We start from the raw sequence: 22,961 nt of genomic DNA, 5'->3' as shown, positions 1-22,961 counted from the left end.
GGAGCTCTCCAGTTGGTTATAAAGTTAAACATCTCTGTTCATATGTATATGAATTTATTGTGTGGGTCTCCTGTGAAATGTGGGCTTCAGTTCACTTGAATTCTTTGTTTAAAAACAAAGGGCTATTCATATTCTATAGGACTGGATAGCGTCCTTCCCCCACATATACACCCTATCATAGATTTTCATAGTTTTGTAGCTGCTGGAGATCCTTGCTGTGAAATACAATGATGTGTTTGGTCTGTTTGTGTTCTAATAAGGGTCTACGGAAGAAAAGATTAAAACAAGCTTTGATGCAGGCCTGCGTAGATTTTGGCTCACTCAGCAATTAGTTGTTGTGAAATGCTGTGTCAGGATTAGTATGGTATACAATACTAAGAGTGCATGAACTGATGAACTGGATGACTCTAACCATGCCTAATTTTTGTTTTATTTCCTTTGTCTTCTGCTTCCACAAAAGATGGGCCAATCAAGCTTTTCTGTAGGTTCCTTATCACTGAGTGTTTTTAAGTATTTACCCCCGTCTTCCTGTCAATTGCTCTGTGCCTTAACATCTTTTCACTCCATGTTATTTTAAGGACAGACTCATTACATTCTGACTTTGTGTCTGAGGGGAGTCCTGATGTTGTTGCCTTATTATTTTCCCCCAGTTTTGCCCCAGATTTATTTAGCCAAATCGGTAGATAAGATTTTTGTGTTCTTTTTTGTTTTAGGGAAGTGTTCTTAGTTAGGCGTAACTATCTCGAATCCCTGAACTTCCAGGCCCCTGATTTCTGGGGATTTCTGGGAAGGTCACAACACTTAGCGTATGTGAAGACTTGTTAGCAGTCCCAAAATGTGCTGACCCACCAAACTATTGTTGCTCCATCAGTTGTTAAACCAGCAAAGCATCTCCCCCTTGCTGGGCAGGGTGGTGACAGTCTCTATTTCCTTATCTCTAAGCCCTGTCCCCCATTCCTACCTCCTCACCTTATTCCCCATGTCCATTCTATTGGAAATGGCATCTCTCATCGCAAAAGTGTGGTTCCTTTATATTCTTTAAAGATCCAATGATGGGGAGGAACATTCTGAAGGAGAAGATACTTAATAAGACCAATATTGACTTTTCCTCACTGAAAATATGAGGAAGCAGGATTAAACACAGTATTGCTTTTGAAATTGAAGCACCAAGAAAAGCCTGCATGGAGAATGTAAGCTTTCCTTAGGTTGTCAAAATTTCAAACTCCCTTCAAACAAGGGAAAGCTTTAGTGGAATTCTCATCTCTGCTCCCCTCTCCCCTCCCACCGCCATACTACCCTCGTACAGGATCTGAATTCTTCTGTCCCTGAAGTAAGGAAAGCAGAAGTTCACAGGATTTAGAACTAGTAGAAGATAGTGATAGATTTTGTGGTATAAAGGCCTAATTTGGTAAAGGCTGTGTTTGTGTTCCTGCATGCTTTTGTATGGATTTATATGATGACATTCCTGCTGTTTATATGGCCTTTGTGACACTGGAGGAATGAGAGGCAACATGTTTTTTTTCCCTCTTTCCATTAGCTACAAGCAAGGAAAATGGCTAATAAGAGAAAAAACAAACAAATAAACTTCAAATGTCTGTTACTGAATTTTCTGACCTGGAACATTCAAGTTTGTCATCCCTACTTTATTAATGATGGCAAATGGTGAAACTTCCCAGTCATAAAATGTGCCTCAGATTACACACTTGAGAAGACTAGCTGAATGTCTTCAGTTTGTTTAATTAACTAATTGGATCTTTGGTGGGTCATCTAGTCTATCCTCAGTTGAAAAAAACCAATTTGATTTCCTCTGGATTGACCTTCCTCATCTTATGAAAAGAAATAAAAATGAATGTTTTTTAATTAAAATTTTATGGTCCTGTGTTAATAATTGACCTTCTGTTGAAAATTTGCTCTTCAGAAAAGGAAGAAAAGTATGGCATCCCTTTCTGAGAACCTAGTTTAATGTCTGAGGATCATTGGCTCTTCAAGAATTAGAAAGCACCTTAGTTTCTAGTTTACCAATGAAGAAAACCCAGGACCAGAGAAGTAATGGTCACTTAGTGGTTTTATCTACTGAAAACATTTTTTCATCAGTACTTCATAGGGCTTAGTCTATTTTAGCTAAGTTCTCAGTAACAAAACTAATCTTTCCATCATTATGATCCAAATTATGCAAACCATCCACAGGAATTTATGGCTTTGGCTGAAAGTTTGGCTTTCTTAAGTGTACATCCTTGGTATTTTGGACAGCTTTATCTATAATATTTAATGAAAGCCTTTAAAGATTACTTTAGAAATTTGAATATTGGAACCAAAGATTTAGCAAGTTAACATTACAGATCAGCTTATATTTGGCAAAGCAGACCCCAGTTACGAAAGTGGCTCACTTGCATTTTCTACTGTCCAGTAAATGTTGACAAGAAAAAAATGCCATTTATTCTGCTTTTAATCTGAATTTATTCATTCACAATATCATGCAATAATCCAGTTGCCTAACTTTGGGGGGGGGGGGTGCATAGGGATGAGGAACTAACAAATCTTAAATTTATAGACAGTTTTAGAGTCCATCAACCAACTGAAAATTGAACCAAAAACTCCTGTGGGATTTTTGTCCATTGAGGCCAATACTATTTTCAGGATTTAAAGTTTTGGATGACTCTTGCCCATTTTCCTCCAGTGATGAAGTGTCATCTGCAAGGATTGTTCTTTGATTTTTCCCAATGGTCCAAGTTTCTTTGCAGAATTTTAATTTTGTTCCTTCTGATGCCTTTAGCTGTGAAAATCAAGAAGCCAATCAAGACAAAGTTCCGCATGCCTGTTTTTAATTGGGTTGCTCTGAAACCCAATCAGATTAATGGGACGGTCTTCAATGAAATTGATGATGAAAGAATCTTGGAGGTAATGATGCCCTTAGTGGGAATTGCTTTGTTTTCTGACAGTCCAGCAAAGGTAGCTTGAAGATGAATCTCAGCATGGATGTAATTAATGCCAATATTTTCAGTTTCATAGAGGGGAAACAGGACTATGGATCTTGAGCTAGAAGAGAACTCAGAGGCTGTTTGGTCCATCTTCTTCATTTGACAGTTGAGGAAATTGAGATTCAATGAGATTAAACACACTATCCAGGGTCATTCAGGTGGTAGAAGTCATTGGCAGGAACTGAACCAATCCTTGGGCTCCAGAGCCAGTGTTCTTTCAGGTGGTAGTTTCATTACTCATTAGGCTCCTGCAATCTATTGTGTCAGACATAATATATATGACATAATTTTTGCTCCTCAATTTTCAGGTGTAAAAAGCGTCTCATCCATTCTGCCAATTTATAAGATTCAGGTATCACAACATGAACCAACTATTTTCGATGATCAAAATGCAAGCTGTGGCCATCTTAAGTCAGTTTAATTAGCTTTTTGAAATAATCAGTTATTACCTATAGATAGTATTTTTTAATGCACTTGTGATTGAAGTTTCATTCCAATTTAAACCAGGAAAAGATCTAAGGCTCCAGTCTCAGGCAAAATATTAAGCAGAAACTCCTAGATTTCTGATAAGCATAATACTTGAAAAACTCTCCAGGGATTTTCTAAGTAAATTAGAAACATAGAACCAATTTTCCAATTTAATTTTTTTCTTCCTTCAGGATTTAAATGTGGATGAATTTGAGGAAATATTCAAGACAAAAGCCCAGGGTCCTGCTATTGATCTTACTTCAAGCAAACAGAAGATAACTCAGAAAGGATCAAACAAAGTAACATTACTAGAAGCAAATCGGGCCAAAAATCTTGCCATTACCTTAAGAAAAGCTGGAAAGACGGCAGATGAGATATGCAAAGCAATTCATATGTAAGTTAAGGACATATTTCTGTAAAAACATATTCAAGTAGATGTTCAAGATGTATAAAACAGTTATGACTTGGCAGAAAACAGAAATGATTCTATAGGGATAAGAAGAATCAGCTGTTCTTGGTATCCATGAGCAACAGATTTCTTTTAAAAAGAAAATGTAAACTCTGAGTTGTATATCACACTAATACTAAACAGGTGGAGCAAAAATTACCTTAGAACTGAATTAATGTCTCTTGGATTATTTTATTTTTTATTATATCAAGCTGCTATGGAATGGTACAGTTCTACAAACATATCCTATATAAGCTTTACATGTATTGGGAAGGGGGGGGGAGGAGGAAAGGATGAAATGGTCGATTTTTTCCAGTGTCCAAATTTAAGCCAAATTTGTTGAACATAAACTATGTGGCATCTTTGGAATAATTTAAATGAATAATAGAAGCAGATAGGACGTAGGCATATGTGAAAAGTCATAAGAAGAAAAATGTGTTTTCTGATAATCTTTGACACATTTTAGACTGATCTTAAACTCAGGTCATTTTTAGCCTTATATTGCATTAATTTATTTGCTTATTAGAAACATCAAATACATTATTTGAGGATTATCGTAATCTGTATGTGAGAATAGGACACTGTTGAAAATAGTTAAATTGTGAGGTTAAAAAGTCCTCAGAACTTATTATAACATCTTGCTAGCATTTTATCAAAGCTTTTTAGAACTAGGAGGAACCTTGAGAAATTTATCTGATCCAGTTTCTTGCAGCTGAATAAGAGGAAGATTCTAGACTATTCTTTATTTTATTAGTTTATGATATTTAAAGTCTCTTTTTTTAAAAACATTGCATGAATGGGATATGTTGTGATTATTAAACATAATTTCATTGTTTCTCTAAATGGGGTAGTTCAGATTTAAAACTAAAGCTTGAGTTGAATAGTCACAAGTTAATTCCTTCAGCTTTCTAAGTATGACTCTTAGGCTAAAATAGCTAGAATCAAATGATTTAATTTAAAAAAGAATTTACTAATTTGGATGTCTTTACCAAAATAAAATAAATTTGATAGGCTGTTTTGCTGAATTTACCAGTCTGTCCTAATATCATATAAACAGCCTTGATATTATGAACATTAATATCTGGGATTCCCTAGAAAAACTAAATTCTTTGTCCTTTCTCTCCCTACTTTGACCAACAAGAGCCAAACGCCTTTGTTTTGTTTCCTAGTGATTGATATTTAAGCTTGTTTTTTTTTTTTTTTTTTTTTTTTTTTTTTTGCCAAGGCAATTGGGATTAGGTGACTTGCCCAGGGTCACACAGTTAAGAAGTGATAAGTGTATAGGGCCAGATTTGAACTCAGGTCCTCCTGACTTCAGGGCTGATGTCCTATCCATTGCACCAACTAACTGCCCCTAAGCTTGTGCTTAAAAAAAAAAAATTACATGAATGGGGTATGTAGTGATTATTAAATATAAATTTGTTTCTCTAAATATGGATAGTAAGGATTTAAATTAAAGGCTGAAATTTATATTCACAGAGATGAATTCCTTCAGCTTGACATGTTACTCTTAGGCCAAAATATTTTCAATTCAGTCAAATAAAGTTATTAGGATATCTTTGCCATGGTAAAATAAATTTGCTTGACCTTTTTGCTGAGGCTTTGTCATGCCATGTCTCTGCAGAATATTTGGAATATACTGTTGTAGAATCTTTGACTTCTCCCCACCAACAAAAGCCAACATTATGGTTTAATAGAAAGAACAATAAATTTGGAATCTGAGGGCCCAGATTTTGACTTACTGCTTTCGTGACCTTAGGCAAGTCTCATAATCTCTTAAAACCTTAGTTTCCTCATTTGTAAAATAGTTTGGATTTAGTGATCTGAAGTCATTTTTTTTGCAGCTCTTAATCTATGATTCCACAAACTGGGAATGAGAACCTTCTCTATGCCCAGATTCTTTACAATATCAAACATTTATATTAGTTTACAAATTTCGTTCCTCACAATGCAACCCACCTATGAGGGAGGAAATGTGGACATTATTGTCTCCATTTTATAGATGAGAAAACCATAGAATGGCGACGGGGAGATTGGCTCATTACTTCACAGGTTTGAAGTGAGACTTTTGACCTAGTTCTACTGACTTCATCTTGCATTCTTCCCACTGTATTATGCACAGTTACTTGACGTTCCATTGGGATTGTTTCAAATTAGTAATACCACATCAAGATTTTGAGTTCCCATCTTATTTCTACCAGCATTTTTGTTGTATTAGAGATGCAGAAGTCTTGGACCTCCAGAAATGTTTAATGACCAACCCTTTTAGAAGTACTGGGAGATGAGCAGAATTAGCAGATGTCACTAAATATGGAGAAAGTTGTTTTTTTCCCCTCTTTCTTTCAGCATTATCCCCTTTCACATATGTCTTCTCCTCAGATTTGACTTGAAGACCTTGCCAGTAGATTTCGTGGAATGTTTGATGAGGTTCCTGCCAACTGAAAATGAAGTGAAAGTGTTGCGGCTTTATGAGAGGGAAAGGAAACCTCTGGAGAACTTGTCTGATGAGGATCGATTCATGATGCAATTCAGCAAAATTGAAAGGCTCATGCAGAAGATGACCATCATGGCCTTCATTGGGAACTTCTCTGAAAGTATACAGATGCTCACACCTGTAAGTGAAACAAAAGGCTTGGCACCAGCCCAAAACAATAGAATTCCTCTGAAACTCACTCAAATGTGTGCCTATTCAGTCAATCAATTCAATTCAATCAAATCAATCAACAGACTTCTGTTGTTCACTGATGATAAAATAATGCCAGTTTCCCCTGTGGGGTACCTTTCACAGTGGTTACAAAATTCCCTTGGACTTGAAAAGGTACCTCTAAGAATAATGAGGAGAAGGAAGATTTGAAGATTGGACTTCTTGATCATTGTCAGACTCTCCAAAACAATCACATTGTCTGTTGGATTGACCAGACTGAGAATGTGATGAGCATCCCTCCCATCCCCTTCTCTCTCCCCAAAAGAACCCTGTTTCTTTTGGAAATAGGCATTTTATTTGAATTTTTTAAAATTATCTTAAAAGTTTACTTCTGTAGGAATTTGTTAAATGCTTTTTGTGGCTAAGTAGAACTATAGCCATTGATTTGCTGGCCAACTCAGTCTATCATAGAGTAATTTAATACAGAGAAGTCACTTGCATACTAGGAAAAACTTTCATTTGTTTTCTGAAACCATTTTTAATAACTGAATGCTTCTTTCCTGCTCAGGGGAATCGTTCTGCTGAAAAGAATAAGAGTTGACAATTATGCAATGCTTTAAGGTTTAACACTCAACAACCCTGTGCTATAGTTACTACAATTATTATCCCCATTTCACAGATGAGGAAACTGAGGCCCAGGATGATTTTCAACTCTCCTATAGTCAAATTCATTGTGGCACATTCTTACTGATTCCAAAATCAAATCTCTGTCTGTTATATGACTCTGCCTGTTAAGGGTAATCATAACTTCCCTCCCCCTACCTTTTTTTTCTCAGTCTTTCTCTATCCCATGGGTTTAAAACTAAAAATATTTTTATATAAGATGATGAGCTGGAAAATTGAGGACTCCCTAATTAACTAACTATTGTGAGGAATGTTTTAAGTAGCTAGTTACATATTTTGAGAAAATGATTATTTTTAAAAAAAGTAATTTAAAATAGTGTTTATATATAATTACATAGATGCAATAGACACGTGCAGGTTGAAATCACTTTATTCAGATACAATGGCGCTTCAGCATTGAAATTCTGAGAGAATTTAAGTCTGGTTTTCTGCATTAAATTTTAGATTTCAATTTAATTTTGTAAATGTTAACATGTCTTTTTTCCCTCCTCTTCTTTGATCTTAATCCAGCAACTACATGCAATAATAGCAGCATCTGTCTCAATAAAGTCATCCCAAAAACTCAAGAAAATTCTGGAGGCAAGTAAAAGTTTTTCCCCTATTATTTTCCCTTACATATATACAAAAAGCTGCCATATTCTTTCATGTACCTATATATAGGAATGCCTTTGGCACCAAATCAACATGTTTCTCTCTCTTTTTTTTTTTTTTTAAATTTACCTTGCAGATTATCTTGGCTCTTGGTAACTATATGAATAGCAGTAAACGGGGAGCAGTTTATGGATTTAAACTTCAGAGTTTAGATCTGGTAAGTGAAATAAAAGAAAAAAAGAAAAAAACAGGTGTCAGAGAGTGAGCTGTGGAGGGTAAAAAGAGGAGGGAGGGAGAGAGATGGATGAATTACTATGCTTTTCATTGTTACCTGAGATGTATGAGCAGGATTAGGAAAAGTTTTGAGTTGCATACTCTACACTGGGGTCATGGGATGGATGGCAATATGCTGAATTAATCATTTAAAGGCAGTGTTAGTCATTTAAAATGTCAGTTTGAAAGTGAGTGAGATGCTAGTCCCCAGGAACCTCTTCTGTCTATTATTGGAGGCAAGTAAAAGTTTTTCCCCTATTGTTTTCCCTTAAACGTATACAAAAAGCTGTCACATTCTTTCATGTACCTATATATATATATAGGAATGCCTTTGGCACCAAATCAACGTTTCTCTCTTTCTTTTTTAAAAATTTACCTTGCAGATCATCTTGGCTCTTGGTAACTATATGAATAGCAGTAAATGGGGAGCAGTTTACTCTAGTCTCTAACTCTAGGCTCACCTTGTCAAGGGTTACATTTACTAATCTTAACTCTAAGGAGCTTGGGGATGGTCAGGAGGTTGGAAATGACCAGTGCTAAAGCACAGCTGAGTGGAGAAAGCTTGCACAATGCTTCCTTCCTACTGGCTATTAATTTTGTGTGTGGGGAAAAGTTGATCTTGTATCATTTCAGTTTTTATCCTAGGTGAGTGGGAAGAAAAATTATTGCCATCAGAGTAAAGGATTAAATGTGGGGGATCAAAATCACCCCCTTGAGTTACAAAACCCATTAGCTGGAGAAGTCCTTTGCATTCAAACTAAATAATAATTGACTTCTATCTGTAGCCTAACCCTAAATGCATGCTCCTTGCCAGATCTCATCAGGCATTGGAAATGCCTGAGAAAGTGGTCATCCTGTTGCACTATTTTTCTTCCTTTGTGTTTCTCTCGGTTCTAAAAGAATGACCCTTGGGCTGAATTGTCCTGTTCTTATGATGTAGATTTTCTACACCTTAACCTAAGCTCCCTTCTCTTTGGTTTTCAGCTCCTGGACACCAAGTCAACAGACAGAAAGCAAACCCTGTTGCACTATATATCCAATGTTGTAAGAGAGAAGTATCATCAAGTGTCCCTCTTTTATAATGAACTTCATTATGTGGAGAAAGCTGCTGCAGGTAAATGATATTGTTTAGTTGTCTTCTCAGTTTATAACATGATGTAATGTGGTTTCTGAAAGTATCTGGGGATTAGTTACTGCTCTGATAACTAGCTAACCAAGGCTCATTTAACCAAGTCTTAAGCATCAGGGTGTTTAGGGACATTCTTTTATTCAAAGGAACAAATTCAGAAAGGGAAGAAAATAAGCATTTATATTAAGCACCTACTATGTACCAGGCACTATATTTTACATATTTATAATGTAATATGCATTATAAATATTATTTCTTTTAATCCTCTAATAATCCTGGGAGATAGGTACCTTTTTTAGTCTCCATGTTACAATTGAGAAAACTACAACAGAAGTTAGGTGACTTGTACAGGGTCAGATGGAAAAGGAACAAGCATTTATTTATTTTTAATAGCTTTTTATTTTACCAAATACATGTAAAGATAGTTTGCAACATTCACCTTTGCAAAACCTTGTGTTCCAAAGGTTTTTCCTTTCTTCCCCTCCACCCCCTCCCATAGACAGCAAGCAATCCAATATAGGCAAAATATATACAATTCTTCTAAACATAATTCCATATTTTTCATGCTGCACAAGAAAAATCGGATCAAAAGGATAAAAAAAATAAGCAAAACAACAAGAAAATTAGATGAAAATACTATGCTTTGCATATTCAGTCTCTATAGTTCTCTCTCTGGATGTGGATCTGGGTGGCTCTTTCCATTACAAATCTGTTGGAAAAGAGCCATGTCCATCACAGTTGATCATCACACAATCTTATTGCTGTACACGATATTCTCTTGGTTCTACTCAGTTCACTTAGCATCAGTTCATGTAAGTCTTTCCAGGTCTTTCTGAAATCAGCCTTCTCATCTCTTCTTATAGAGCAATAACATTCCATTACAATTATATAATATAACTTGTTCACTCAGTTTCCAGTTCCTTGCCCCTACAAAAAGGGCTGCCTCAAGTATTTCTGCACATGTGAGTCCTTTTCCCTTTTTTATGATCTTTTTGGAATAGAGACTCGGTAGAGACACTGCTGGATCAAAGAGTACACACAGTTTGATAGCTCTTTGGGGATAGTATCAGATTGCTCTCGGAATGATTGGATCATTTCACAACTCCACCAGCAATACATTAGTGTCCCAGTTTTCCCCTCCAGCATTCATCATTATCTTTTCCTGTCATCTTAGCCAATCTGAGAGGTGTCAGTAATACCGCAGAGTTGTCTTAATTTGCATGTCACTAATCAATAGTGATTTAGAGCATTTTTTCATACAACTAGAAATGGCTTTAATTTCTTCAACTGAAAATTGTCAGTTCATATCCTTTGACTATTTATCAATTGGGAAATGGCTAGAATAAGCATTTATTAAGCACCTACTCTGTATCAGACATTGTGTTAAACACATTACAAATATCTCCTTAAACCCTCACAGATACAATTTTTTAATCCCTATATTGCAGTTGAGTAAACTGAGGCAGAGATTTAGTGACTTGCTTAGGATTACATAGCTAGTTAGTGTCTGAGGTAGGGTTTGAATTTAGATCTTCCTAACTCCAGATCTAGTGCTACATCCACTATACTCTTTTGCTATTGAATCAAAAACAGGTTTTATCCACTCTCAAGTAGCAAAATGTTTTCAGAGGGCTAATATAGAAATGCAAATGGCATTCTTCTAAGCTTTTATCTGTAAAGCTCACAGAATCTCAGAGTTAATGGGACACAAGAGAGCATCTAATTCAGCCAATCTGAAGCTTGAATCTCATGTATTTTTCCATCCAATTAACAGGACACTGTTTTTGTTCTTTGCTACTCTTTGAAATTCTCCAGCAAGAAAAAAATCTTTCAGGCACTTATTTTTCCTACATTTTAGAATCATGGATCTCAAGCTGCCAAGGCCTTCTAATCAAACTCTATCATTTTATGGATAAGAACACTGAGCCTCAGGAGGGTGACATAGGGACTTTGATTAAAGTCAGACAGGTAGTTAGCATCCAATAGGAGGTTTAAATTCAGGTCCTCTTACTTGAGAGTCAGTTTGTTTTACTGTACTGGACTCTATTCTTTAGTAGAGCAGTCCTTGCCAGTGCTAAGAGCACACATTAAAAAACAAATGATTGGTTGATTCATGATTCCAGAAGATGAAGGGGATCACAGTCCAGAAGTATGACCAACCAGCCCTTGAAACCAGTGTGGGGCAAACCAGTATTTGTGTTCCTTCTGCAAGAAAAATAATTGAGATTAACATCTAGTTAGTAAGAATCAAAATGGAAAGCCACCACATAGGAACCTGCCTTTTTTCCTTCCCTGAGGAATTTCCCTAGTGACTGCCTCCCCTCCCTGATGGTGGCCTTTGTCTCTAGGTGTTTCATGGTCTCCTCCGTGCATGTGGCCTTTTGTCCTGAGCTCTCTTCCCAAAGTCTTTAAATTCAGCAGTTTGATTCCTCTGGCATGTATGAAGCACCTGCTGTGTGCCGAGCATTATGATGCTGCTGCAGATCAGGACTAGGACTAGAAAGTGATTTCATTAATAGAGAGAACGCTTCTGTTAGGACAGTCCTTATACTATGGGCTGTTACCCTTTCTGCTACTGCTGCCTAGGGCATTGTGAGGATAAGTGATTTTCCCAGCATCACATAGGCAGTATGCATTAGAGGCAGTAGTTTATATATTATTCTAAGTGCTGAACATAAAAATAAAAAACCAAAATAGCTTATGTGTTCAAGCAGTTTAAATTTTGGGTGGTCTGTAGAAAAGAGAAGAATAAGGAGATAAACGAATTGATAGATTGAAACAAAATATATTCAGCCTTCCAAGAACCAGGCTTCTCCCCATGCCAAGTGATGTAGATGATATAATTTCAGGAGCTTCCCCAAAATGTTCATGCCCATAGTCATAGTTTATTCTAAGAAAAGTAATCAAATATTACATGTTTCAACAGCTCTGGGAACAGCAGGATTGTTTAGGTTAGGTGCACGTCCTTCTAAATCAAGGAATAAGGTACCTGTCAACCAATCGCATATGATCTAGAAAGCCTTGAAAGCCGGTCATTGAATTTTAGATTCTTTAAGGCAAAAATTCTTAATGGAAACAGTAAAAATTGTGTGTCCCAGAGAGAGGAATGTGGGAACTGAGTGTGGATCACAATATAATATTTTCACTCTTTTTGTTGTTTGCTTGCATTCTGTTTTATTGATCTTTTTTTTCCCTTTCTGATTTGATTTTTCTTGTGCAACAAGATAATTGTAGAAATATGTAGAGAAGAATTGTACATGTTTAACCTGTATTGGATTACTTGCTATCTAGAGGGGGGTGGAGGGTAAGGAGGGGAAATTTGGAACACAAGGTTTTGCATTTTTCAATGTTGAAAAATTAATCCATGCATATGTTTTGTAATTAAAAAGCTTTAATGAAAAAAATGTGTGTGTGTGTCTGTGTGTGTAATTTTGATAATTACATTTCAGGATCATTTGTTTCCTTTGTAATAGACTGTGTATTTTATTTAGTGCATTTAAGAAACTTGATTTTGAGAAGGAATCTAGTCTTTACCAGAATGCCAAAGGGGTATGGTCACATTAAAGGAAACTTTTTCAGCCTGGATTAATTATTTATCATCAAGAACTCATAGAGCAGGTTTTTGCCGGTCTCAATTGATGGCCCATTTCCATTTCTTTTCCTCCACTTTAGTGTCTCTGGAGAATGTCCTTCTGGATGTCAAAGAGCTCCAGAGAGGCATGGACTTGACCAAGCGAGAGTACACAATGCATGACCACAATGTGATGCTGAAAGAATTTATCCATAATAATGAAGGGAAGCTCAAGAAGCTACAAGATGACGCCAAGATTGCACAGGCATGCAGTGTGACCACCATTTTGTCCCCTAAATAATGTTTCCCCTACAATATCAAAGTCTCCTTTCTTTTGAAGCTCCCCACTCTCTTCTGGTCCCCATCTTTGTCTTCTCCCCGAGGCTAACTGGAATAGCTGTGCAAGTAGAGATAAGGTGGATGATACTGCCCAAAATAGTCATGCTATTATCACCAATTCCAGCAGAATGTTATAGAGCCCCACTGTAAAGTCATCCCCCAACCAGAAAGAGAGTGAGGAATCAGAATGTTTTCATTTGATCATAAAGCAACAGTGAAAGGGGTGGGTGTTTTTTTTTAATTTTTATAAAATAATTTTTCTACTGTCTGAATCTGTAAGTAGTCAAATCTGTGACCATCCACTGTTGTCCCTTGTGATAAATCTTTCCAGGGAGCTGGTCACCACATCAAACTTCCTTTAATGGACATGATGCAATCCTTTTTTTCTCACAGATGCTGCCAATCTGGCCCTTAAATCTTTGGAGATCCAAGCAAAGTGCTTGGTTTCCCTATCATTTCTCTTGCTCCCTTCCCTTTGAGATGGAGAGATAACATAACCAAAAGATTACCCCCTGAATGCTGTCACTGAAGTCATTTTAATTCATTCAGAGAGCTTGCCTTCTGCTTAATGTTTTTTTCCCCATTGATCTCAATCCCTGGTTCACTCAGATCACTCCTTGGGCCTTTTATACTGTATACTAGAATTCATTCCTCTTAAAAAAATACTATTTAGAATTTGTATTTGATGAATTTTGACTTGTTAGGAACATAATGCCCAATTTTGTTCATGTTCCTATAGAACAAGTTGCCCCCCTGTAATATTGTAATATTGAGTGTTTTCTCAGAAGTGCTTCAGATGAAGAAAATTTAAGTCGTAATTCTCAGGATTTTTCTCTTTATAGATTCTAGAAGCTAATATCTTTCCAGTTATTTAAATCTGTCTTCATTTCTCTAAAGAATATTTTATATTTGTATTCCTGTAGTTCTTGTGTGTGTGCCTTGGTAGATAGACTTTAAAATATTTTATTTATTTTTTGTTACACTATTATCTATTTAACTTATCTATTTTAAATGGAATTTCACTTCATCTCTCCTCCCATTGGATTCTTTTGCATTGTTCAGAATATTCTAAATGAGATCTCTGTGAGAAAACTTAGAAGGAAAAAAGAAGAAGAGTGGAACAGCATATTGTCGCCAATGAAGGTTATGTCTTCATTGCTTCTTCTTCAGTCAGCCCATTCTCCTTGGCAGTTATGCATTTGCAAACACTTTGGTCTTATGAGAGGGAAAAAATGAATGAGAATGAATGTACCAAAAAAAAATTCTAGTGAAGATTTTAAGAAACTGAAATATAAGCTGCATTTTACTTTTATGAAATGAGTTCTCTCTCTTCAGTTGCTAAGTAGTTGTGAAGTAAGTTGTACTATACTGATATTCAATAGTTTATATTTTTTAAAAAGATAACAAATTTTGCAATTCATGAAGCTTAGAAATGTACCTCTTTGCAGGATGCTTTTGATGATGCTGTAAAATATTTTGGAGAAAATCCTAAGACGACGCCACCCTCTGTCTTCTTCCCAGTCTTTGTGCGGTTTGTTAAAGCTTATAAGGTAAATAGGAAGACTTTCCCTCCCTACAGCTTGTCTGATTGTCTGATTGACTGAGACCTGGGGCCCTGGGACATCCAACATCCTGTTGGGAGGCAGCTCTTTTGGCTTCAGCAGAAACTTTCTCCGCTCTGACTTGTGAAGTTAAGTGTTCCTTAGCAGTCCCAGTCGTTTTTGCCGCACTGAATGCCCGCCACTCTTAGCAAGGGGTGGATATCACGTCCTCTGCAAGCTAATCCTGAGAGTTAGGAGGCAAGATATTCAAGCTGATGAGTACCATGTTAGCATCCAGGCTCTAACAGTCATGGTGACACCTTGTGGCTCCTTCTGTAACTAGACCATAACAGTCCCTAATTTACCACAGGTTTATATTTCTCTGTTGGCTGTGGTTAAGGACATTTGTTCTGTTAATCCAGGGTGAGGCTGTGTTAGGGAAGAGCTGAGATTGCTGTGGCTTCAGGGCTGAGAGGAAAAGAGAATGGTAATTGATGACAAATTTCTCTGTCCAAAGTATCATCATCCCAATGCAGTTGCTTCCAGGAAAGGACCTTTTACAAATATTATTTTATTTGATTTTTCACCACATCCCTGTGAGATTATTATCCTCATTTTACAGATGAGGGAACTGAGGTAAATGGGTTTAGTGATTTGATCAAATTCATATAACTAGTTGTCAAAGTCATGGTAGTAGTAATAAGCAATAATAATCTTTATTATTATTACTAATAATTCTTATAGCTGTGCTTATTTGATCCTCACAATAGTCCTGGGAGTTAGGTACTATTATTATCTCCATTTTATAAATGGGAAAACTGTGGCATAGAGAAAGTAAATGACTTGCCCAGATTACACAGCTAGTAAGTGTATGAGGTTGGATTTAAACTCATTCTCCTCCTCTTCCTTGTCCTCTTCCTCTTCTGTCTCCTCCCTTCTCCTTCTCCTTCTCCTTCTAGTACTTTTCATCCCCAAGGGTTGTTTTATTTATTTTTATAATAGCTTTTTATTTTTCAAAATACATGCAAAGATAGTTTTTAACATTCACCCTTGGAAAACCTTGCGTTCCAGATTTTTCTCACTCCCTTCTTCCCACCTCCTCCCCTAGACAGCAAGTAATTCAATATAGATTAAACATGTACAGTTCTTCTAAACATTTCCACATTTATCAAACTGCACAAGAAAAAAATCAGATCAAAAAATTAAAAAAAAATTAGAGAGGAAAAAAACCAAGCAATAACAACAAAGGTAAAAATCCTACGTTGTAGTCCACATTCAGTCCCTATACTTCTCCTTCTGGATGCAGATAGCTTTCTCCATCACATGTCTATTGGAATTGGTCTGAATCACCTCATTGTTGAAAAGAACCAAGTCCATTACATAAACTCAGATTTTCTTGAATAAATTTAGCCCCAGTATTCATTATGCCATCAGAGGTTTCTTAAGAGTGTCTTCTGGCAGCTTTGTGAGGTATATTAGGATGGTGTTTATCTTGTAGTGATAATTTTTGTTGTTAAGTTGTTCAGTCATGTTCAACTTTTTTTGACCTCATTTGGAGTTTTCTTGGCAAGAATACTAGAATGATTCGCTATTTCCTTCTCTACTGTGTTCCCCTTTTACAGATGAGGAACTGAGACAAATAGGATTTAAATGATTTGCCTAGGGTTACACTCCTGGTAAGTGTCTGAAGCCAGATTTGAGGTCTTTCTGATTCCAAATCCAGTATTCTATCTACTGTACTACTTAGCTGTCTTATAGTAATAATAGTCAGTGGCTTTTACTTTCCCAAGGTGTAAATCACAGAGATTCAAAATTAATAGATCTCACTAAAAAAAAAAAAAAAAAAAAAAATTTGGATATCAATGAACATGTAGATAAACTGGTCCTTATGGTCTAGAGCATCTCCTGCCACATTCCAAACAAGTGCTGAATTTGCTGAAATTCAGATTTACCAAAAGGTGGAAACCCCAGTGCCAGTCCATTCCATTTTGGGGTAGCTCTGTTAGAACCAAAGCTCTAGAACCCAAAATCTGTTTCTGTAGAGCTTTTACTTTTTTAGTTCTGTGATCTAGGACTAGGTATGGAAGAGGGAGAAGATCCTTTTCATGATGACTTTTTAAATGCTTAAAGACAACCATCCTGTTCCCCCCATCTCCCATCACTATCCCCTTTTATATTCACCGCCACTGCTTCCCCCCCGCAAAAAAACAAAAAAAAAAAAATTTCTACCACTCACTACATATTTATTGAATGTGTAATATATGCTAGGCACTCTTCTAGGAGGTAGGAATACAGAGACAATCCCAGTTGTTTCAGTTAATCCTCTTGAGATAGAATCTTAAAGCCTCTTACCATTCTGGATAACTTTCTGTATTCTTTCAAAAGAACTTAGAAAGCAGCCATAGTACGCCTCACACTCTACTAGGTACATTAGGGGAGGACACAAAAGAAATAGAACATTTTTCTTTGTTTTAAAGAACCTTACCATCTAACTGGGGACCCAAAATCTACTTATTAGAATTATAAAGTTCCAGACTTTGAAAGTATGTAAAGATTTTCTAGTTCATCTTCTGGTGTATTATAAATGAGGTACAGAAAAGAGATATTGAAGGTCACATAGATCTTTAATGACTAATCTGAGATTTGAACCACTTTGCTCAGATTGTAATACACATGCACAGCATTAACTGAAACCATGTACATTTGAGGCATCATACTAGGTTCTGTGAAAAGTACAAAGAGGATCAGACCTAGTCTTTCCATGCCAGTAATTTATAATCTAGGGGGGGAAATAAGACAGATACAAAGAATTTTAATCCAAGATACAAAGAATTTTAATCCAAGGTGGAATGTTTTAAATACTAGAGGACAGCTGCAAAGAACTTGATGAAGATGAAGGAGACGGGAGCTGGCTTTTAAACTGAGGCCATCAGAAGGAGCAGAAATATTGTGGAAGAGGGAGCATTTGACCTGGGCTTTGGATAGTATTTAGAATTTTATGAGCTAAGGATGAAGGAAAGGAGGATTCCAGAAAATGTAAAGACAGGTGTGGTACATAAAGTACTGAACTTGGAGTCAGGAGTATGGATTCAACTTGAACCTCAGATTATTATTAGTTGTGTGACTGGACAAACCATTTAACCCCTTTCTGCCTCAGTTTCCTCTTATGTAAAGTAGGGTTGCATCTGATCATCTCTTAGTTTCCTGCCAACTTGAAATATCATACTTTTGATCTTGTGAATGAAAGATATGGAGATGGGAAAGCACAGAACATGTATGTTCAGAAATTATTTAGTTTTAGTGAGGAGTTCAGGTTGGGTAGGAGGTAAAGCCTCCTACCTCTAAAAATGACTTGAAAAATTCTATTGTAAGTGCAAAGAATGTAAGGGAGTTCAAAATTCACATAGGATTGCTGAACAGTTTCAGATTTGAGCCTTCATTTGAGTGCATTAGAGCTAAGGAAGGCAAATATTTTGCATTAGGCTGTAAAAATAAGTAATCTGAACCAGATTTGTTCTTAGAGTCCATGGGAGAACCTGGGTTGCAATTTGGAACCTACTGAAGCTCCATTTCTATTTTCAGTTTTGGGGCCCGACTGCTTTTAAATCTTTGCTTAACAAAAACTTTCCTCTTCCCCTTCTTTTGTCTCCCCTCCCCTCACCAGTCATATGCTATTTAAATGCAGTTCCTTTGTCCTTTTGCTTTAAACAGCAAGCTGAGGAAGAGAATGAGCTGAGGAAAAAGCAGGAGCAGGCTCTCATGGAAAAGCTCTTGGAACAGGAAGCACTAATGGAACAACAGGATCCAAAGGTATGAAATCTGTGCAAGACTTGTTTAGTTGGTGCTTAATAAGCAGTGAAGAGCCCTTACAGTCCCTGGTGGCAGGTGAGAAGAAAGCCTAGCTTTGAAGTCAGGAGAGCAAGAGGGGATTATCTCACCTACCCGCCATGCTGAGTGGTCAGCTAATCCCTTTGTGGGCCTCTCTCCTGTCATGTAGACCCTGCTGAGAGGGAGATTGCTGAATCTTGCTGGACAGCTCATTGTGCTGTCTAAAAAGCAATCCAACTAGATGTTTCTTCACATTAAGCAAACATCTGAGTGCCTATTGTAACCAAGATACTATAATAAGCCCTGCAAGAGGACGGGAAATAAAAGTATAAGACTTGGATCCTGCTTATATAGTTGAGTAAGAAAATGAGATTTGTATTCTCATAACTACAGTAGAGGGCAATGTGAGACATAGAGGTCAGGGAGGACATTTGGGTTGAGGAAAACAGAGTAAAAGTATGGAGACCAAAGGAATCCTTTTAGTTCTCTGAAGTACTCCAGTATAAGGAATTATCAGTTACCATTCCTTTTGTTAATACTCTGTTCCATGGTGTGCCAAGTTGGGTTCTTTTTACCTTTTTAGAAAAATAAAATTTAATCAGAATTATGTTTTTTCTTTCCCTTCTCCTAAAGCACTTCCTTAATTCCATTTCATTCCAGTGATCCTATGAGGCATCTTATTTTGAGTTCCAGATGGTAGAAATGGGCCATTTGCCTCTGATTAGCAAAGTAATCCTTTATGTATTTTAAGTTTCCCTGAATTTTCTGTATCTTATGGGTCCCCATTTATCTTCTTTCCTTTTATTTCAGTCTCCTTCTCATAAAACCAAGAGGCAACAGCAGGAGTTAATTGCAGAATTAAGAAGGCGGCAAGTGAAGGATAACAGACATGTGTATGAGGGGAAAGATGGTGCTATTGAGGATATTATTACAGGTAAATGAACTTTTTTAAAAATCCTAAACCAATGGAAATCCCCAACGACCCCACTTTCACTTTACTGAATTCAGCAGATCTTCTTGCCATATGTGCCCACTATGGGCAAATCCTTCAGTGGGTCTGATTCCATTTCAGTGTTCCCCATGCAAAATGACTCTTCAGAAGTGCAGCCATGTTTACATGATATGAATCTCAAGTCCAGAGTATTGCCCACCTATGTGATTTCAACAGAGTTTCTCCCAAACTTTGTCCCCTTCTTTCTGACTTCTCTTATTTCCGAATCAGTAATGGGAGCTCTTTCATTTTTAGAATGTTTTTCTGTTTCTCTTAAGAGTTACCAAGACCACTTCTCCCCTCCACCACCTTATAAGAACTAGAAAAGAAAGCAGATCAGTATCCCAGCATGCCTTTGGGGACATTCTTAGGAAGCCTTTCTCCTCCCCTGAGATAACAGAACTCTGCTATCATTAGATGAGAGAAGCTTATGCTTTCATTTAAATGCACTAACTAGGTTTTAGTCCCATGACTAACATATAACTGGAGACAGATTGTTTCAGTCAGATTTGAAAGATTCATCTCTGAGTGGTTCCTGTCAGAATGAGCCCTGCAGACTAATCCATGCTCTGCCCATTGCCCCCAATTTTTAGAGGTTCTCAATTTTCCATATACAAGAAGGAAAATCCATTTTTATGGTGGGAACTAGAAACTTGGCTTCCCATTCTGTAGTTTCCCAACTCTCTGCCTTTTGCTTTGATATCAGAAACGTAGCCCTATAGATAAACTTTCCTAACCAAGGGACTCACAGAAACCCATCACTTCTGAACCTCTACTTCTTGACCCCAAATCTTGCAGGCAAAAGAAGTAAATGAATCAAGAGACTTTACTCCTCCTCCAGGATCACTGTGCTTAGTGAGGAGGCAAAAATACCTCAAGAGAAGGCTTGGGTGGGATGTCCCAAAAGTTGTAGCAGAGGATAAGCTATTTACATTTAAAAATTGCCTCATGACTTTTGTAAAAACTTGTATATGTGTTCAAGCAAAAATTCCTTAAATGCTTACAATATATGAGGTATCATATTTAGATATCAAAAATATCATGACAGAAATGAAATATGCTACCATCAAGGAGCTTACATTCTGTTGGAATATGTTAGTATGTCTATAGTATGGATGATACAACATCATATTTGCAGTCATATAATTATAGATTTAGAATGGGAAAGATTCTTAGAAAACATATGGCCTAGCCTCCTCATTTTACAGGTGAGGAAATAGAGGTTCAGAGAGGTAAAGTGACTGATTACTGGTGGTAATTCAGGTAGTTAATTACAGAGCCAAGATTCAAATCTAGGATATCACACTGCAAAGGAAAGGGAAGGGAATAAACATTTTTCAAATACCTACTATATGCTAGGCACTGAAGTAAGCACATTTACAATTATCATATTTGATCCTATGACAACCTTGGGAAATAGTTCCCATTTAAGAGCAGATATTAGACAGAAATTTTAACTGATTTGCCCAGGGTTGCACAGCTTGTAAGTATCTTAAGTTGGTCTTCCTGACCTCCAGACCCAGCGTTCTATCTACTGTATCACCTAACAGCCTCCCTTTCCACAAGAGCACTTTACCTTTTTTAGGATATCATTTTGTCAAATGGGGAACTTAGACTAAATGATCATTAATGTCCTTTGTGACTCTAAATCTTATAAAATATGAACATATATATACACATACTGCAGTAGTACTAGATCTCAAACTATACACAAAGCAGTAAATCATCAAAATGATACAGTACTGATTAAAAATAGAGAGGTTAATTAATAGAACCGGTTAGGTACATTCTTTGTAGAGGCAAAAGAACATAGAAGCCTAGTGTTTGATACAAAGACCCCAGCTACTGAGGTAAGAACTCACTAATCAATAAAAAGTATTGAGAAATTATAAATTAGTCTGGCAGAAAGTTGATATAGACCAGCATCTTATGCTAAGATAAGATCCAAAAGGATCTATGATATGAAAGGGGTGATGTCATTAAACAGGTTAGAAGAGCAAGGGTCTAATACAGAAGTAATAAATAGTTCATGACCAAAAAAGGGATCAAGATGAAGGATCTTGAAGGATCAAGAAAATATAAAGGACAGTTTTGATTACATAAAATTAAGACGGTTCCATACAAAACCAGTGAAGCTAGAAATTAGAAAACAAATTTCTCTGATAAGGGCTTAAGTTCTGAGATCTATTACTGATTCAAATTTAAAAGAATAAAAGCTAGTCTCCAATTGATAAATGTAACGTTAAACAATGTGAACAGGCAGTTTTCTAAGGAAAAAAATCCAAACTCTTGATAATCATAAGAAAAATGCTCTAAATCACTAAAGAAATTAGAAAATGAAAAATAAAGCAAATTGAAGTTCCATATCACATGCATTCACAGAATAGCACTATAGATATTTAAAATTTAAAGCCTGCATTCACCCCTCCCTCCCTTTAACTCTTTGGCCCTCTTTGCCTCAGCATTGAGGGAAAGTACAACTCAATCCTTAGAAAATGTAAGCTCATTGATAACAGGAACAGGTTCATTTTGGTCTTTATAACCTTAATATCTAGCATAATGTTTTGTATTTGGTAGATGTTCAATAGGTACTAAGTAAATGTTTGCAAATTGATTAATCAAAATGGAAGAGAAGGGAGCAATTTTCTTCAATATAAGAGCTTATGCTTGTGCTGCAACATGCAATAACTTTAAGTTCACTAGCCTATTAGTCTTTCATTTTAGCAGCTTTGCCTTTCTAGAACAGTGTACATACAGTTGATAAAATAAATCAAAAATAGTTTTGTGATTCATCTGTGATATTAGCAATCATTTTCAGTTAGCCAAAACTAAAAGGATTTTTTAAATGCTCTGATTGTAATAGCTGCCTTTTAACCACCTCTTTATCCCCAGTGAGGATTTACAAATCTTCTAGTCCTTATGTAGCTGATCACTATGCCCTTTGTAATCCCCAGTCATTAACAAAAGCACTAACTAATGCAGTGAATCTCTGCTTCTTACTCTGTTCTATTTTGTTTGTCTTGTTTGGCTGTTATTTTCTATGCAGTGCTGAAGACTGTGCCCTTTACAGCTCGTACGGCCAAGCGTGGCTCTCGGTTTTTCTGCGAACCTGTTCTCACTGAGGAATTCCATTACTAAACTATTACTTTTTCACATCTGATGCTCTTAAAAGGTTGCTGTAGATTTTTGACCCATTATCTCTATCTGTGTGGATATCAAACAGGGTCAGATGACTTGTAAATGGATAGCATGTATCTGATGTCCATGTGGAATTCTGTTTTATGTTATTCCCATGTTGCACGGTCTTGCATTCAGTCACCTCTGAAATCCCCATCACCATTCTCATGATGACCACCTTTATCCTCGTGTTCCAGAGATGTTTGGTCTGTGTGACAGAGCCGTGGAATAGCAAGTTTTGAAATTGTACCTTATTTGAAAAGTACCTTATTGGGGAAAGGAAAGGCTTGGATCTTGGG

The 22,961-nt window shown here is 36.6% G+C and overlaps 1 protein-coding gene across 7 annotated transcripts in view; it reads left to right on the top strand.

Moving 5' to 3' along the window:
• The window catches only part of FMNL2 (formin like 2), a 350,157-nt gene that overhangs the window by 320,712 nt on the left and 6,484 nt on the right, over window positions 1–22,961 (top strand). For 3 of the 7 annotated variants that reach the window (XM_031960660.1, XM_031960657.1, XM_031960658.1), the window contains exons 16-26: window positions 461–481; window positions 2,774–2,898; window positions 3,638–3,840; window positions 6,274–6,508; window positions 7,733–7,801; window positions 7,950–8,030; window positions 9,071–9,200; window positions 12,888–13,051; window positions 14,574–14,675; window positions 18,378–18,476; window positions 19,305–19,428. In XM_031960660.1, coding sequence (XP_031816520.1) covers window positions 461–481; window positions 2,774–2,898; window positions 3,638–3,840; window positions 6,274–6,508; window positions 7,733–7,801; window positions 7,950–8,030; window positions 9,071–9,200; window positions 12,888–13,051; window positions 14,574–14,675; window positions 18,378–18,476; window positions 19,305–19,428 — 1,353 coding nt within the window. Of the gene's footprint in view, window positions 1–460; window positions 482–2,773; window positions 2,899–3,637; window positions 3,841–6,273; window positions 6,509–7,732; window positions 7,802–7,949; window positions 8,031–9,070; window positions 9,201–12,887; window positions 13,052–14,573; window positions 14,676–18,377; window positions 18,477–19,304; window positions 19,429–22,531; window positions 22,658–22,961 lie in introns of all 7 variants that reach the window. The other 4 variants (XM_003763868.4, XM_003763867.4, XM_031960659.1 and 1 more) reach the window with 3 other exon arrangements.

Source organism: Sarcophilus harrisii, chromosome 3, assembly GCF_902635505.1.
Source record: "Sarcophilus harrisii chromosome 3, mSarHar1.11, whole genome shotgun sequence".
NCBI lineage: Eukaryota > Metazoa > Chordata > Mammalia > Dasyuromorphia > Dasyuridae > Sarcophilus > Sarcophilus harrisii.
This window is presented reverse-complemented; position numbering and strand designations above follow the sequence as displayed.